The sequence below is a fragment of the Cynara cardunculus genome (assembly GCF_001531365.2).
Source record: "Cynara cardunculus var. scolymus isolate 2C chromosome LG 9, CcrdV1, whole genome shotgun sequence".
Lineage (NCBI taxonomy): Eukaryota > Viridiplantae > Streptophyta > Magnoliopsida > Asterales > Asteraceae > Cynara > Cynara cardunculus.
The window spans coordinates 17,506,910-17,521,468 of record NC_037536.1 but is presented as its reverse complement, the minus strand read 5'-3'; the positions used below and the strand labels follow the sequence as shown (position 1 = coordinate 17,521,468).

The 14,559-nt window shown below is 34.9% G+C and overlaps 2 protein-coding genes across 2 annotated transcripts; one reads left to right on the top strand and one right to left on the bottom strand.

The window, feature by feature from the left end:
• The first annotated feature begins 2,262 nt into the window (after positions 1 to 2,262).
• On the top strand, positions 2,263 to 4,975 carry LOC112517873 (pentatricopeptide repeat-containing protein At3g62890-like). The gene has a single exon (XM_025125244.1). The coding sequence runs from the start codon at positions 2,263 to 2,265 to the stop codon at positions 4,822 to 4,824; it is 2,562 nt and encodes an 853-aa protein (XP_024981012.1). The 3' UTR covers positions 4,825 to 4,975.
• A 3,304-nt stretch (positions 4,976 to 8,279) lies between these two features.
• On the bottom strand, positions 8,280 to 12,309 carry LOC112518460. Its single transcript, XM_025126162.1, has 3 exons — positions 12,141 to 12,309; positions 9,600 to 9,849; positions 8,280 to 8,506 (listed from the first exon to the last, which is right to left on the bottom strand). Exons 2-3 carry the CDS (start codon positions 9,841 to 9,843, stop codon positions 8,469 to 8,471), a joined length of 282 nt encoding a protein of 93 aa, XP_024981930.1. The 5' UTR covers positions 9,844 to 9,849; positions 12,141 to 12,309; the 3' UTR covers positions 8,280 to 8,468.
• Between the last annotated feature and the right edge of the window lie 2,250 nt (positions 12,310 to 14,559).

Below are 14,559 nucleotides of genomic sequence, written 5' to 3'. Positions count from 1 at the left end.
TATAAAAAATATTATATATTATAATTACTGAGTTGTAATAAAATAATATAATAATATATAAAAATATATTTTGTTTATTATTAAAATATGTTTTTAATTTGTGGTTGGAATTGAATTTTATTAGGAGTTAAATTTTATCAATGTTCAACAGTTCATTATTTTTAACGTTTTTAGTGGTTGAGCCAGAAATAATAATAAAAATAACTGATTTCATTTTATTTGATGACTTGATTTTACAGTGTTAACCGGGGAAAAAAATGTGCACAATCTATTTTTTTAAGAATGAGTTTTGTAGTTAATTGTTATATAGTTCATGAAGAATGTTTGCAATTCTTTTATAATAATAACGTTTGTCGGGATGTTTTTCTTATAAAATTTTAAAATTTAATACGTGATTGATCATTGGTTGCTCAATCTACCACCGAGATCGATTCTTATAGTATTGTTCGTGGAGTCGATAAGCTAATTCCTGTGAATGTCTATTTGTCGGGTTGTCCACCTAAACTAGAAGCAATATTGAGCTCTTGCATATATTGTTTAAGGGTTAGCTTGGCTTCAGAGGTTTCTTTTTGACATGCGTGCTCATCAATCATCACTAACAATTACCTGTTATCTGGTGTGAAAGTTGAAACACTGTATAGATAGCTCATAATGAATTGAGATTATTTGCCATTTTGTGCAGTAATACATGGCGGCCAAATTTGTCAGCGTTCTACCTAGCTCTACTCTTGATTAACTGCTGAAGTCTTCACCAAATCGAATGTTATGGGATGTTTCAACATTTTTTTGTTTTCGAACTCGATTTGGCTCTTTCAAATTCAATAATTTATTTGTAATTTTGAATTTTAAATAATATGCATTAATAGATAGTACTTCTTGATAATATAGTGTATATAGAGAGAGAGAGAGGACATCTTCAAACGAGAAGACGATTAATTTACAAGGATTAAGTCACGTATAATCAAATATGATGAAATACGTTGCATCAACCGACACTTTTCCATCGACTTGGTTGCGTTGACCAAGTCACTCGTATGCCTTTAAATGTGTCGTATCACATGTAATTTGAATACGGCTTTTTTCGTACTTCTCTCGTGAGTCATGATCGTCCATATCTATACTATCTTATTAAGCAAATTTTGTAAAAGTCTTAAAGTCTTAAAATACTAAATGACCAAAATACCCTTTATACTATCTTACCTCACTTTTTCACTTTTTCATCTTCTTCTCTCCTCACATACACTCACCCCCTCATATACACTCACCCTCTCGCAACCATTTTTCTAAAACTATAATTTTAAATTTACATTTTATACCCCTATAATTAATTAATTAATTTACTTTACGTCTTTTACTTTTAAATATTTCATTTTAAACCTTTATCAAATTAACATACATAATTGTATATCAATTAAAACATGTTTAAAAAATACATTTTTATTTTAACAAGTTATATCATTATAATCGTCTCGTTAATACCTTCGAAATGAGTCCAATATTGAATAGTTTTTTACTTAATTATATTATTATATATTATATATACTGTAAAAAAATATTTTTAATATTTACAATTTATACTTTTATAGTTATTTATATATATATATATATATATATACTATATATTTTGGGGTTAGGTTGTTCAAATTGTACTGTATATATGTTCTGAATTAATATGTGCTTGGGTTTTTTTGAAATATATATATATATATATGCATGTATTAATTCAACCTTAATCTGAGTTTTTAGACAAGAAAGAGGGTAAGCAGTTGAAATTTCATTCTAAAACCCATCTTTTTTGGTCTTTTCATGGCTTATCATCTGTTAAATTTGTAGTTTTCTTTATTGGTTTTAAGTGTTTATCTTAAAACTCAAGTTTCTTGGTTCTTTGCTCTTTGTGTAAATCGAACACATTTGTGGAGTCGTCTAAATATGTTGGATTTTAAATATATTGGATTTTAAATTGTCATACATTTTTTTTCATCGATAGTCTGTAATTGGAACCATAACTCTTATTTATTCAAATTGTATTAATATGTAAAAACCAAGTGTAACATATATCATCGTTAAATCTTATCTTATAAAACCAGTAGAACTTCAAAATCGTTAAAATTCATGGCTCCCGCCGCATTGCGCGGGTACACAACTAGTATATATATATATATATATATATGGAGAGAGAGAGAGAGAGAGAGAGAGAGAGCGCTCATTTGAGTTCAAATTGTTCGCGGCAAGAAAGAGAGTGATTTGCAGATCAAACGTCCAATGGTACCACTGTACAAACCTCAGCAATCTACCCTAACTTACATTATATCGATCTTAGACAGCAAATTCTTAACCCTTAAACAACTCCATCAAATCAGCACTCAGATCCTCACAAATGGTCATCTCGTTTCCACTTCCCTCATCACCACCTTCTTACATTCCTGCTATCGTTCTCGTAACCCGACTTACGCTTTACGGTTCCTATATAGCTTACCGGCATCGATTTCGACAGCATCGTTCTGGGGTTCCATGATTAAAACGTCTCTAGAATCTAATAACTTGCTGGATTTTTTTACTTGTTATAGTGCGATGATGCGATGTCGTAGTTGCAATGCAAACAGTCCCAACGTTGGCATGTTTGCTTCGGTTTTACAATATTGTGCGAAATTTGATGATGCCCAATTGGGGAGATTGTTTCATTGTGTTGTAGTTAAGTGGGGTTTCGATTCAGATGTGGTTTTGCAAACTGGGTTGCTTGATTTCTATGCAAAGACTGGAGATTTGAGCTGTGCAGAGAAGGTGTTCGAAGAAATGTCACAGAAAGATGTGGTTGCTTGTAATGTCATGATATCAGTACTTGGGAAGCATGGACGTGTGGAGGATGCTCAGGTTTTGTTTGATAGTATGTCGGAAAAGGATTCCTATAGTTGGAACTCAATGATATCTTGCTATTTGAAGATAGGTGATATCAACTCTGCGCGGCTTATCTTTGATAGAAATCCTGTAAAAAATGTGATGACGTGGAAGGTGATGATTGATGGGTATAGTAAATCGGGTTATTTAAGGAATGCTGATAACTTGAGAGATATTCTAACTCTTTATAATGAAATGCGGTGTAGCGATGTGTGTCCCAGTCAAAATATACTTTCTCTGATTCTTCAATGTTGTGCCAGTTTTTGTGTCACACCACTAGGGAAAACACTTCATTGCCAGATATTCAAGTCAAATTTTAACTACGATGTGGTTTTGCAAACAGGACTGCTAGACTTTTATGCAAAGGTCGGAGATTTGAGCTCCGCAAAGAGGGTGTTTGATGAAATGTCCCATAGGGATGTTGTGGCTAATAATGCAATGATTTCAGCACTTAGCAAGCATGGGTTTGTCAAAGATGCACAGAATCTGTTTGACAGTATGCAGGATAAGAATTCAGTTACTTGGAATTCCATGATCACTTGTTATTACAAGATAGGAGACATTGACTCAGCTCGCCTCATCTTTGATTGCAATCCCATCAAAGATGTTGTCTCTTGGAATGCAATGATAGATGCTTACTGCAAAGTTGGCAATCTTAGTTGTGCTGAAGAATTGTTTGATAGAGTTGGTGAAGTGAAAAATTCCATTACATGGAACACTATGATTGCTGGATTTGTTCAGTGTAAGGAGTTCCGGAGAGCATTACGTTCGTTTGAGCATATGCAGACTGAGAGGGTGAAACCAACCGAGGTAACCATGGTTAGCCTGCTATCTGCATGTGCTCATCTTGGAGCCTTAGATATGGGTGAATGGATTCATGGTTACATCAATAAGAACAAACTTAGGATTGATGCTGTTTTAGGAAATGCTCTTATCGACATGTACAGCAAGTGTGGAAGTATAGCAGCCGCTTTAGATGTTTTTCACAAGCTTCACGTCAAGAACATATACTGCTGGAATTCGGTAATTGTAGGATTAGCAATGCATGGTTATGGTAATGAAGCAATCGATTATTTCCTTTCTATGGAGAAGGAAGGGATAAATCCTGATGGGGTCACTTTTGTTGGTCTTCTGTGTGCTTGTTGCCACTCAGGATTGATCTCTGCAGGAAGAAATTATTTTTCTCAAATGCAAAGCGTTTATGGTGTGGAACCAGGGATTGAACACTTTGGATGTATGGTTGACCTTTTAGGTCGATCTGGTTTACTTGTAGAAGCACTAGAACTCATAACTATCATGCCATTGAAGCCAAATGCAGTAGTGTGGGGAAGTTTGCTCCGATCCTGTCATTTACATAAGGATCCTGAACTTGGAGAGCAGGTTACTCAACGGTTGCTGGAGTTGGATCCAAAGGATGGAGGGAATTATGTTTTCTTATCCAATTTATATGCATCATTAAGTCGATGGAAGGATGTGGACAGATGCCGGAAGTTAATGATAGAGAGTGGGGTTCAGAAGGTACCCGGTTGCAGTTCGATTGAGTTGGACAATGCAGTACATGAATTCGTGGCAGGAGATAGTTCGCATCCCCAATTCCCACAAATTAATGTGTTTTTGGTCGATATTGCAAAGAAACTAAAAGACCAAGGTTATGAGCCAGATACAGGTTCTGTGCTCCATGATATATATGATGAGGAAAAAGAGACGTCGGTTAGCTATCATAGTGAGAGGATTGCAGTTGCTTTTGGACTCATGAGCACCCCTCCTGGAAAGCAAATACGAGTGATCAAGAACCTGAGAACTTGCAATGATTGTCATACTGCTATAAAGTTTATATCGAAGATATATAAGCGGGATATAATTATGAGGGACCGTAATCGCTTTCACCATTTCAGGAATGGGCTTTGTTCATGCAAGGATTATTGGTGACTGATGTATACAGCATCTTGGTAAGTCTACAGTTTTGTTATATCTGAAGCCTTCCTTATAATGTTGCGTCAAATTTCATGCCACTTCACAAAAGCTGATTGTTTTCCCCTAAACTTGGATACAAATTAGATAGACACATATAATACAATTACATGATTTATGGACTTCATAGCAATTGCATGCTAGTTTTGGGCTTTAGATTTGTACACTTGTTTATTTTATTCCTAGATGTTCCCTTGTGTTTGAGATAAATTTTGGAGTATGGGTGCATTTGGTAGACAGACTGGATGTGCAAGAGTGAGGTAGGCAGATGAAAGAATTATGCAATATTTAGGGTTTTAATTTGACATGGATAGTTTAATAATTTTTCAATCTTGTCTCGTCTTCCTGATTTTTGTTCCACCAACAATTTTCCAAAAAATGTAGCTCTTTCTATTTTGGGTTGTCTTAGAGAAATGCAATGATTTCTTTTCTGGAAAGATTGTTATCCGATTTTACCTATTTGCCCATCAGCAACTGTTAGGTTGAATTTGGTCCACAAGTCTTCTCGGTTTTCTCTTGTTAAGGGTACTTTAGGTATCTGATAATTAGTTATTAAACCATATGCCAAGTCAAAACATTGTATTTTTGGGACGAATAAGATACAAAGTGTATATCTTAGTGACTTAACATAAGAACAAAGTTAAGAGGGAAAGAGGATGAAATTTATATCGTTCGTTGTCCATCCTGAGACTCAAATACTTAAATGATTATAAGACCTCTACTTTTAGAAACAAGCAAACTCTTGTAAAAATGTACTTACTTCATTCCAAAGTAAGTGTCTATTTTTCAATTCTACTCTTATTTATAGCATGGAGAAATTCATTACTCCCTCTATTATCGAGTAAAATTGTCATTTAGTTCATTAAGAAGGGTAATAATTTCTCATTTCTAAAACTGTGTCTTTTTCATTGTGAACATTTATTTTGAGACAGATGAGTAATTTACATAAAGGACTATTTACCCCCGACTTTGGCTACAAGGTGATTGATGATTCATATCAAGTTACAAAAATAGATCATATGTATATGTTATGCACGTCGGTGGTCTTGACGGAAACAGTCTCTCTACCCCTCGGGGTAGAGGTAAGTTTATTTGCATCTTACCCTCCCCAGACCCTACTTCTACATGGGATTTATTAGGTCCGTTTGGTTTGGTTTTACTTTTAAGTGGTTACTATTGAACAAGTATTTTCAGATCTCATAACCATCTTTATTATATACTTCCATCCACCTTATTAGATAGAAATAAATAGGTGAGTGCAGGTTGTTGCAACTCTGGTTGCCTCTTGACTGAAGTGACAAGCCACCAGATTCAAAGCATGCTACATGAAATCAAATGCAAAGATCCCTTTTGTATGGTGAGCAGTCTGATTCAATGCTTTTCAATGGTTGAAAGGGTGCATTTGGTACGCAGTATAAGACAGGACAAAACAAAAACTTGTATCATGTTTGGTGCTGGCGTTTGACTAGGATATGACATGATAGAGTGGGACGCTTAAATAGGTGGAACAAAAACCAGAGAGATGGAACAAGATTGGTAAAAGGGGTAGGCTAAATGTACACCTACCTACTAATTTCTTCATCACATATATCAACATCAAGACTTATTTTTTACATTTTCAGTGTAAGATTCGAACTTATTGTGATATAAATAGGTGTGCATATAGCAACACCCATGGGTAAATTACTAAACTACCTATGTCAAAATAAAACCCTAAAACCTTTCACAATTCTTTCATCTGCCTGTCTCGCTCTCACTCATCCGGTTCTATATGTGTACCAAATGCATCATATTTGTAATTCAGTAATTCTTGTTACAATGTCCATCTCTCATGTTATATCACCTATATATATATATATATATATATATATATATTCAATAAATACCTTCAGAACTGTAGTTATTCTTTCATTTTCTTGTTTCTTTTTATATCACCTTTTTATGTTTGACTTGAAAAAGTCAACTGACATTTTCAATAATATCCAGAAAAGCTTGTTTGTTGGGGGGTTGCTCATATGAAAAGAGGTCCATTATGTACAAGCTTTTAACATGCTAGTTTCTGTATGTGTAGACTGTATACAAGATATATCGAAGAATAACTGTTCAAGCATAGCTGATGTGGGACTTTAACACAGATATATACGGTGGTCGATGGTTCTGATAGTCCCGTAATGACCACTAAAACAAGGAAGGATTGGAGATCTAGCGGTTCAAGGTTTTTATCTATGGAAACATCAGGCCCTCTCTCATTTGTAGAAGTCTATTATGGTGGTGCATCGGTTGCGGTCCCATTCAAGTGGGAATCTCAACCAGGTACACCTAGAGTCGGGATTCGTGAACCCCCACCTCTGCCACTCACACCACCACCTTCAGTTATGTTCAACTCTCTCAAAACATCTTCTAACAAGAACCCGAAACCAAAAGGAGGCCTTTTACGTAGGCTCATGTCAACTAGGAAAAGCCGTTCTTCAACTTGTTCATTTCCACCATGCTCATACTCGGATTCAGCCTCGTATCCTCTCGTCGCTCCCGTTTCGTGCACTAAAAGTCGTGGAAAATCATTCAAGGGAGATCAGTATGAGTCACGTGTTTCATATATGTGTTTTCATATCAGTCGCAGACTCGTAGGGCGTAAATAGACATGAGAAAGTGTCTTTGGTCCAATGGTACCCGAGTTACAGGTAAGATCTCAACCTTATGGGAGTCAGGGATTTGCATGAGGTTTGCCGTATATAAATACTATATACTTTAAAAAGAAAAAGAATGGCGATGTTGTGGTTTGTATGTATGTTGCTAGTGCAAAATAAAGGCTAAATCTTGAGGCTCCTTTCCATAGGTCGTTAGGGCCACTTGGATTTTACTGGCTGCTATCTTTGGGTTTGTAACTTTGTTGCTCGAGAGAATAAAGGATGGGTCAATTCTTTGAAAGAGTTTTATCTGGTTTGAATGTACGAGTAAACTCGAATAAATTCAGATATAATAGTATAAAAATAAATTAAAAAGTTGTGTCAATTTGTTGGCATCGGTGTTTAGTTAAATTCTTCGACGTTGAAGATTTGAGACTTGTTTTTCGTTTTTTTGTAACTGTGCTCTCCGATATTTGGTCGATGAAGTCAACAATTTTCGACTCCGATTGTAATATATGCTTGTGAGGGTGCCGACTCTTACCCGGGTAAGTGCTTATCGGGTACATTGTTACTACAATCTTACTCGGAAAAATAAATTATAAGGTTGACTTCTAACAGTAAGTGCTTACCGGGTAAGCATTTAGGTAAACGTCCCCTTGTACTCAAAAGAGTAGAATGGTTGTTTCTGTAAAAACCCATTTTTTAAGATATAATATTTTATATACGACAAAAATAAAAAAAAACTCCTCACTTTTGACAAGACTTGATCCCTTAACCTCCGAGAGGTTTGATAAAAACCCATATATTTGGTTGATGAACTCACAAAAATTGGAAGCGGAAATAAATCAAACCGAGGAAACCGAAAAGATCTAGCAAACCAACCCTAAAAAACCGTCTTGAAATATTCAGGCAACATATCGTTTTGTATTATCTATCATACTTTCGCTTTCGCATACACGTAATTCTATCTCAAATTTATTTGTCGAATTCCCATAGAACACCGCCACCATCTTCTGTAATGAGTAAAGCCACATGTTAGAACATCTCCAACAGATACTCTATAATTTTTTTAAATTAGACTGTTATAAGTCAAAATCTCCAAAAAGAAATTACATCCAACTCCAACAGTTACTCTATTTTAGATATTCCAATATTAATTATATTATTAATAAAATAATATTTCTCTCTCCTAAACATTTAATTTCAATGTCTCTTATTGCTGGAAAAAGAATTAAAATACTTTTTTTCACTTAAATATTGAATTTTAGAGATCTCTCCAAATTTGAACACTGCGGAAATGCGTCTTGCGCCATATCGCGCCTTTTTGAACACTGCCAACAACTATGATAAGATTTTGGTTTTTGTGGAAGGATTTGGAATTTTTGGTAGGATTTGGCATGGAATTCATTATAGATAATTTATAAAAAACAAATTATAAAAATAATTAAATACCCTTTTGTTAATTAGTTATCACAAAACCTATGTTTTTAACATATTTTAAAACATCATTACAAACAAACTTTACGAAATCCCATGAAATACCAACTAGCCCACAAGATTCCTAAATCCAATGTTTGTAGGATTTTGTCGAAATCCTGGGATTTCATTCCGGATGTAATCCATTTCCAAATCCTACAAACTAAAACTCCCTCAAATAGGAACTTTGGAAGCTTTCTTATAAGTTGTTGACACAAGTACAACTGCAGTTCATCGACTCCCATTATCGTTATAAATAGACATTCGTAATTGGCAACTAAGACTTTCTAGAATTACTTATTCATTGAGAAAATAACCCGCAGGAGGAATCATTACCGCAGGGGGGGAGGTCATAAGTGTCTATACCGTAAAATAGATTTTCGACGGAATGAAAAAGACATATATGGTAGAATCGTGACCATAGAATACGACCCGAATTGAAATGCATACATTTGTCTCATACACTATAGGGATGGTGAGAAGAGATATACTTTACATCCGGGGGGGGCCATAATTGGAGATACCATTGTTTCTGGTACGGGATTAGAGAGTGCAGAGGGAAGGTGAGGCCAATTTCAAGTGGCTTAATTATTTAGAAAGTAGTTCAAGCAGAATTGAGAATGAGTGTACCTTTAATTTTCTTGTTAATCCAGATTTCAGTCAGCATTCCAGCTCCGATTCCACCAACAATGCACGACCCGTAAATTGCAATGTTAGCAAACATGGATCTACGAGGAAGAAAATAGTAGTCTGGAATGTGGCGCATCTTTCTCGGAAGTCGTTTCTTTACAACTGGTCCAGTGTCAGCCTCATTCTTTGACGAGTCACCAATCGTTTTCCAGTCCAACGAGTCCTTGGGGCCTTCAGTCCCCATAATAAGCTGCATTATTTTGTCAACCATTAACATCTTAGAAAGTTCCTAATTCCAACAAATCCAATGAAGATAGATTTAAAGGTTCCAGATCCAAACTACACAAATCTGACTCATGGATAATTATTATTATTTTAGGGACAAGAACTTAGCATAAAGAGTTGGAACAACTATCAAGCAGACTAAGGGTATGTTTGTTAGCAGCTTAATGAGCTTAATGAGACTCGCAACTTATTCGGTCAGCTATACATGACTGTTTGGTAGTGGTTTAATGATATAAACCAGTAAGCTTTTAGAGGAGAGCATTATGCAGAAAGCCAAGTTTTTTCCAAACCTGCCCCTCCCAATTAAAAAGCACACTCCTTCCATCTATGAAAAACCCTCCCAAACAAAAACATTTCCATTCTATACAAACAGATTATTACACACAAATAGTTTTATCTATACAGGATTTATGGAAAATCAACCAAACGGCCCCTAAGGCCACATCTTATTCACAAATGAACAATAGGTTTTCTAGATTGAAATGAGCATTTGCAAAATGTTATGAATAGACAAGCTGAAAGATAGTTATCATTTTAACCCTCTATATGATTTGAAGTCAACTGAAATATGACAAGTTTATAAGTATTATGAATCGACAGAAATTACAATTGAAATAAAAATGTTAAATGAAACAAAATAATATAAATTGAATGTTCTTATCACAAATCATTAGTAAACTAAAATATATTTAGACAACAACAGGAGAACATGTAAACCAAAGGGCCTTTGGCCTAGCGGTATCGTATCCCTTGGCCTTCTAGGAGGTCAAGGGTTCAAACCTCACCATAGGTGAGAAGGGTGTGTGAGTTTATTTGTTGCATTTGCTGTATATAAATATTATATACTTCAAAAAAAAAAAAAAAAAGGAGAACATGTATATATGCAAATGGATTTAGAATCAGTATAATTATTGATAAAAACAAGCAATATGTAAAAGAAAGGGCGAGAGCGACTTGAGAAATATTAGAAATGGAACATTTATGAGACAAATATAGATGGATCATATGCTAGAAAAGCTTATAACAAAAATCCAAATAATGAGACAATAACATATAAACTCTACTACTTTATTCCGTAAAATCAAATCTAAAGGAGTCCTGGGAATCTCGACTCCTCACATGCGATCCATGGAATGCGAGTCTCGAGCAGCATTAAGCTTGATAACGTTTTAGATCCATTCTTAGAATCAGTCAAATGTTCCTTTTCGAGATAAAGAAAAAGAGAAGCATATGCTTTAATCCCAGCACGAAAATTAAGTCCATGCTTGGAGTACTTGAATTTCTATGGCTTCAAGTGATTATGGAGTACATGTCTCAGGCTCCAATCAACGTTTTCCCAATTGTATCAATTCCCATTTCATTATCAATGCTTAAAGCTAACTTTCCAGCTCAACAGTTGAGGCAGACGGACCTCGCTTAATCTCAGAACCAAGGATCATAACTGGAGTCGAACATATTGAATTCAAGAAAAAACCCATTTCTTCTAATTGTGTTTTCCCACTTATAGAAGTCATTCTGAAGGCAGGAAAATAGCTAATCTCATAGAAAATGAAATGGGTATCTATTAAAAGGGAAAAGCTCCTTGTAAACAAGGGCAGATACATAGCTAAGCTGTAGGGGGCAAAGGCCCCCAACAAACAACCAAGAAACCCCCAACAAAGAATGACTTGTAGCTTTGAAAACATTTTTTTACTTAAAATTACTAATATCCCCCCAAGAATTAAAAGGTAAGGGCCCCAAATCTAATTCCTACCATCTCATTTACAACTCTTGTGTCAAGGAGTACCAATTTAAGCATCAATTAAACTCTAATGCCCCTAATTTCTAAGTCTCAACCCATTGAAGGTCATTATTTCTCTTGTTTTGTTTGCTATAATACTAATAATTTGATCAATCGTTATTTTTTTCGACTTTCTTTTTGCATTTTATTGTGAGTTATAATTATTGTTATTTGATAATTATTAATTTTCTATTTCTTAATTGTTATTTGATTTAGGGTTCTTGAGTTTGATATACAGTTGGCTACTAGTTTGTCTTTTATTTATGATATCTTGGTCTTTTGCTATCTGATTTTAGTGTGTTCATATGCTTTTAGTTGAACTGAGATAGTAAAATGTGTACAATCGATCAAGTAATGAAATCAGCCGATTCTTTCAAGTAATCCATCATTATCGCACATAATATAAATCCAGAAACAGAAAAACCCAACAAATGTAATGAATTTAGCATAAATCGATCAGTTTTAAAAAATTATACCTTTTCGAGCAGCCGAGGGAGGACGGACTTGAGCGACGAGGGAGAAAGGAGGAGGGCCGAGAGCGACGATGGATGAGGACTGACCGAGTGGTAGCGGGGAGAGCCGGGACCGACGAGGGAGGAGGAGGAGCGATGAGGGTGCGGGGTGAAACCTAATCACTGAAAAGGGGGGAAATATGAACTTCGGTAAGCATGAATTTGATGCTGGTTGGGTATATCTTATAACTCAATTACAGTTATTTAACAAGTTTGTATGTGTTTAAATATGTAAGAAGTATAATATATATATATATATATATATATATATAATGAAAAATTGAGTAACAGTCTGGTAGCTGTCATCTGGGCAGGATGTGCATATAAGTAATTGGAGTTGTTTCTTGGCTTTTATGCATGTATACATGTTATGTACATGTGCATACCAAATAAATTGTTTACCAATTACTTGTATATACATATGTACATCGCTCAAATGAAAGATTCTTTAGGTATTCCTCAGTTTTTCATTTTTTTATGTTTTTTCCCTAAACCTAACCTTATATATTCGGTGAGAAGCGTAGGAATAGATCTTCATCATTAGATCAATTCTAATTGAATATGAACACTAATGAGGTGCATCACATTCTCTTTTAAAACGCAATTCATAAATGAGTATGAGTATAAAAATGATTAACGCTTTTCATTTTAACTATTTTTTTCCCACACGATCCTTCGCCTATATGTATACTATAGATCCCCATCCCTTCCCTTGGAGTATTTGTAACAATGTCTTTTTGGGTTTTGGGTTTTTTTTATTCACTTTTATATCCAACTTGTTATGCGAGCCAACTAATCCCAGGATATCACCTGCTTTGCAGGTAGCCTGGAGTCACCTCATTTGAATTTTCGTAGCCACAATAAAAATTTTATTCATCCTTGAATTTGAATTTGGGACCTCCAGACTTTTGACCTTTAGAGTCAAGCTCAAATCAATCAGACACCATCCTTATGGTTGATCTTTTTGTGTATCGAAGAGAATGATAATATTTGAATCAAAGGTAGAACTAAAAACATTTTGCCATTTATTTAACTTGTTATCAAGAGTTTGTTTTAATTTTATCCTCACGGAGTGAATGATCGATCAATTACACGTAACTGTAGAAAATGACTTATTCAGTAAGTTTATAAGAAGGAGTTTTGTGCGAGAAAATCAAGTTTTTTCCAAATTTGTAATTTCCAATTAAAAAATACGTTTATTCCAATCTATACAGATAGATTAATCCATTCGAACAGTTTTATTCATACATGACTTAATAGAAAAACAACCAAACAATCCATTTACATCTCCACTGTTACGACAAGGTTTTTGAAGGGGATTTTAACGTATTTTTAATTTTGAGTGATAAAACCTTGAATTTCTTTTCGAATAAATAAAATTTTGAACTTTACAAATAAAACATTTGGTTTTCTGTCTTTTTAACAATAAATATTTAAAAAAGAGGTAAAAAAAATTCAAAATTTCGAATTTGTAGCCTTTAATGCTACATGCAATGACACTACTAATAGGTTTCAACCACTTTCTGTTAGCACATGTCAAATTGAATCGAATGCACCTTTTTAAGACCCCTAAAAAGTTTTCCATTGCATCAGGACGATAGAGCAAGGGCACAAACAGCCCCTAGGCGGTTACTGAATCCGCCCCTATAGAGCGGATTCTCCGTGGATACTCACCGCTTGTGCAAAAGTGAGTGAAAAAGAAATAGGGGCCATTTACCAAACACTTACTACGGGTAAGCATTTAACGGCAAGAGATATCACCCTCACTTACCTTGTCATGCAGCATTTCGGCTATCAAAATGGATTATTGGTAAGTGTCGTAAACCAAGTTATAAGTCTTTTAACTCACAAGACTCTCGGCTTCTTATTGGGTAAGATTCTCGGTCATTGCTCTACTCAATTGGTAAGTACGTGATATCGGTAAACGCATACCCAGTAAGTGTTTTAAACTGTTTCACAGCAATTTACGAATGGATGCAAGTTTTAGCATCTGGTTGTACGTTGCTCGTTGAATACCATTCGGGCATAACTGATTTCCATCGACCACATACAGAATCGTTAATCACAATCTTCTTCTCTAGCTTAGCTGCATACACAAAAAGGTAAGGTGAAAAGCAATCAATGTTTTGAAGAAATCTAGCCATTGATACATAGATGCAATGAAAACAACAATCCCAAATTCTAAACTAATGGAGTATTATATCGTATCAGATTATGACATCGTTTTTACGTCTAACTGTACTATACGAGTATACATGATTTCATCTAGCTAGAAAAAACAAACACCGGCATGCAGTAAAAGTAAGAGCGGGAAAAACCAACACTGGCATACAGTAAAAGCAGAAAAAACGAACACCGCATGCAGTAAAAGTAAGAGCGGGAA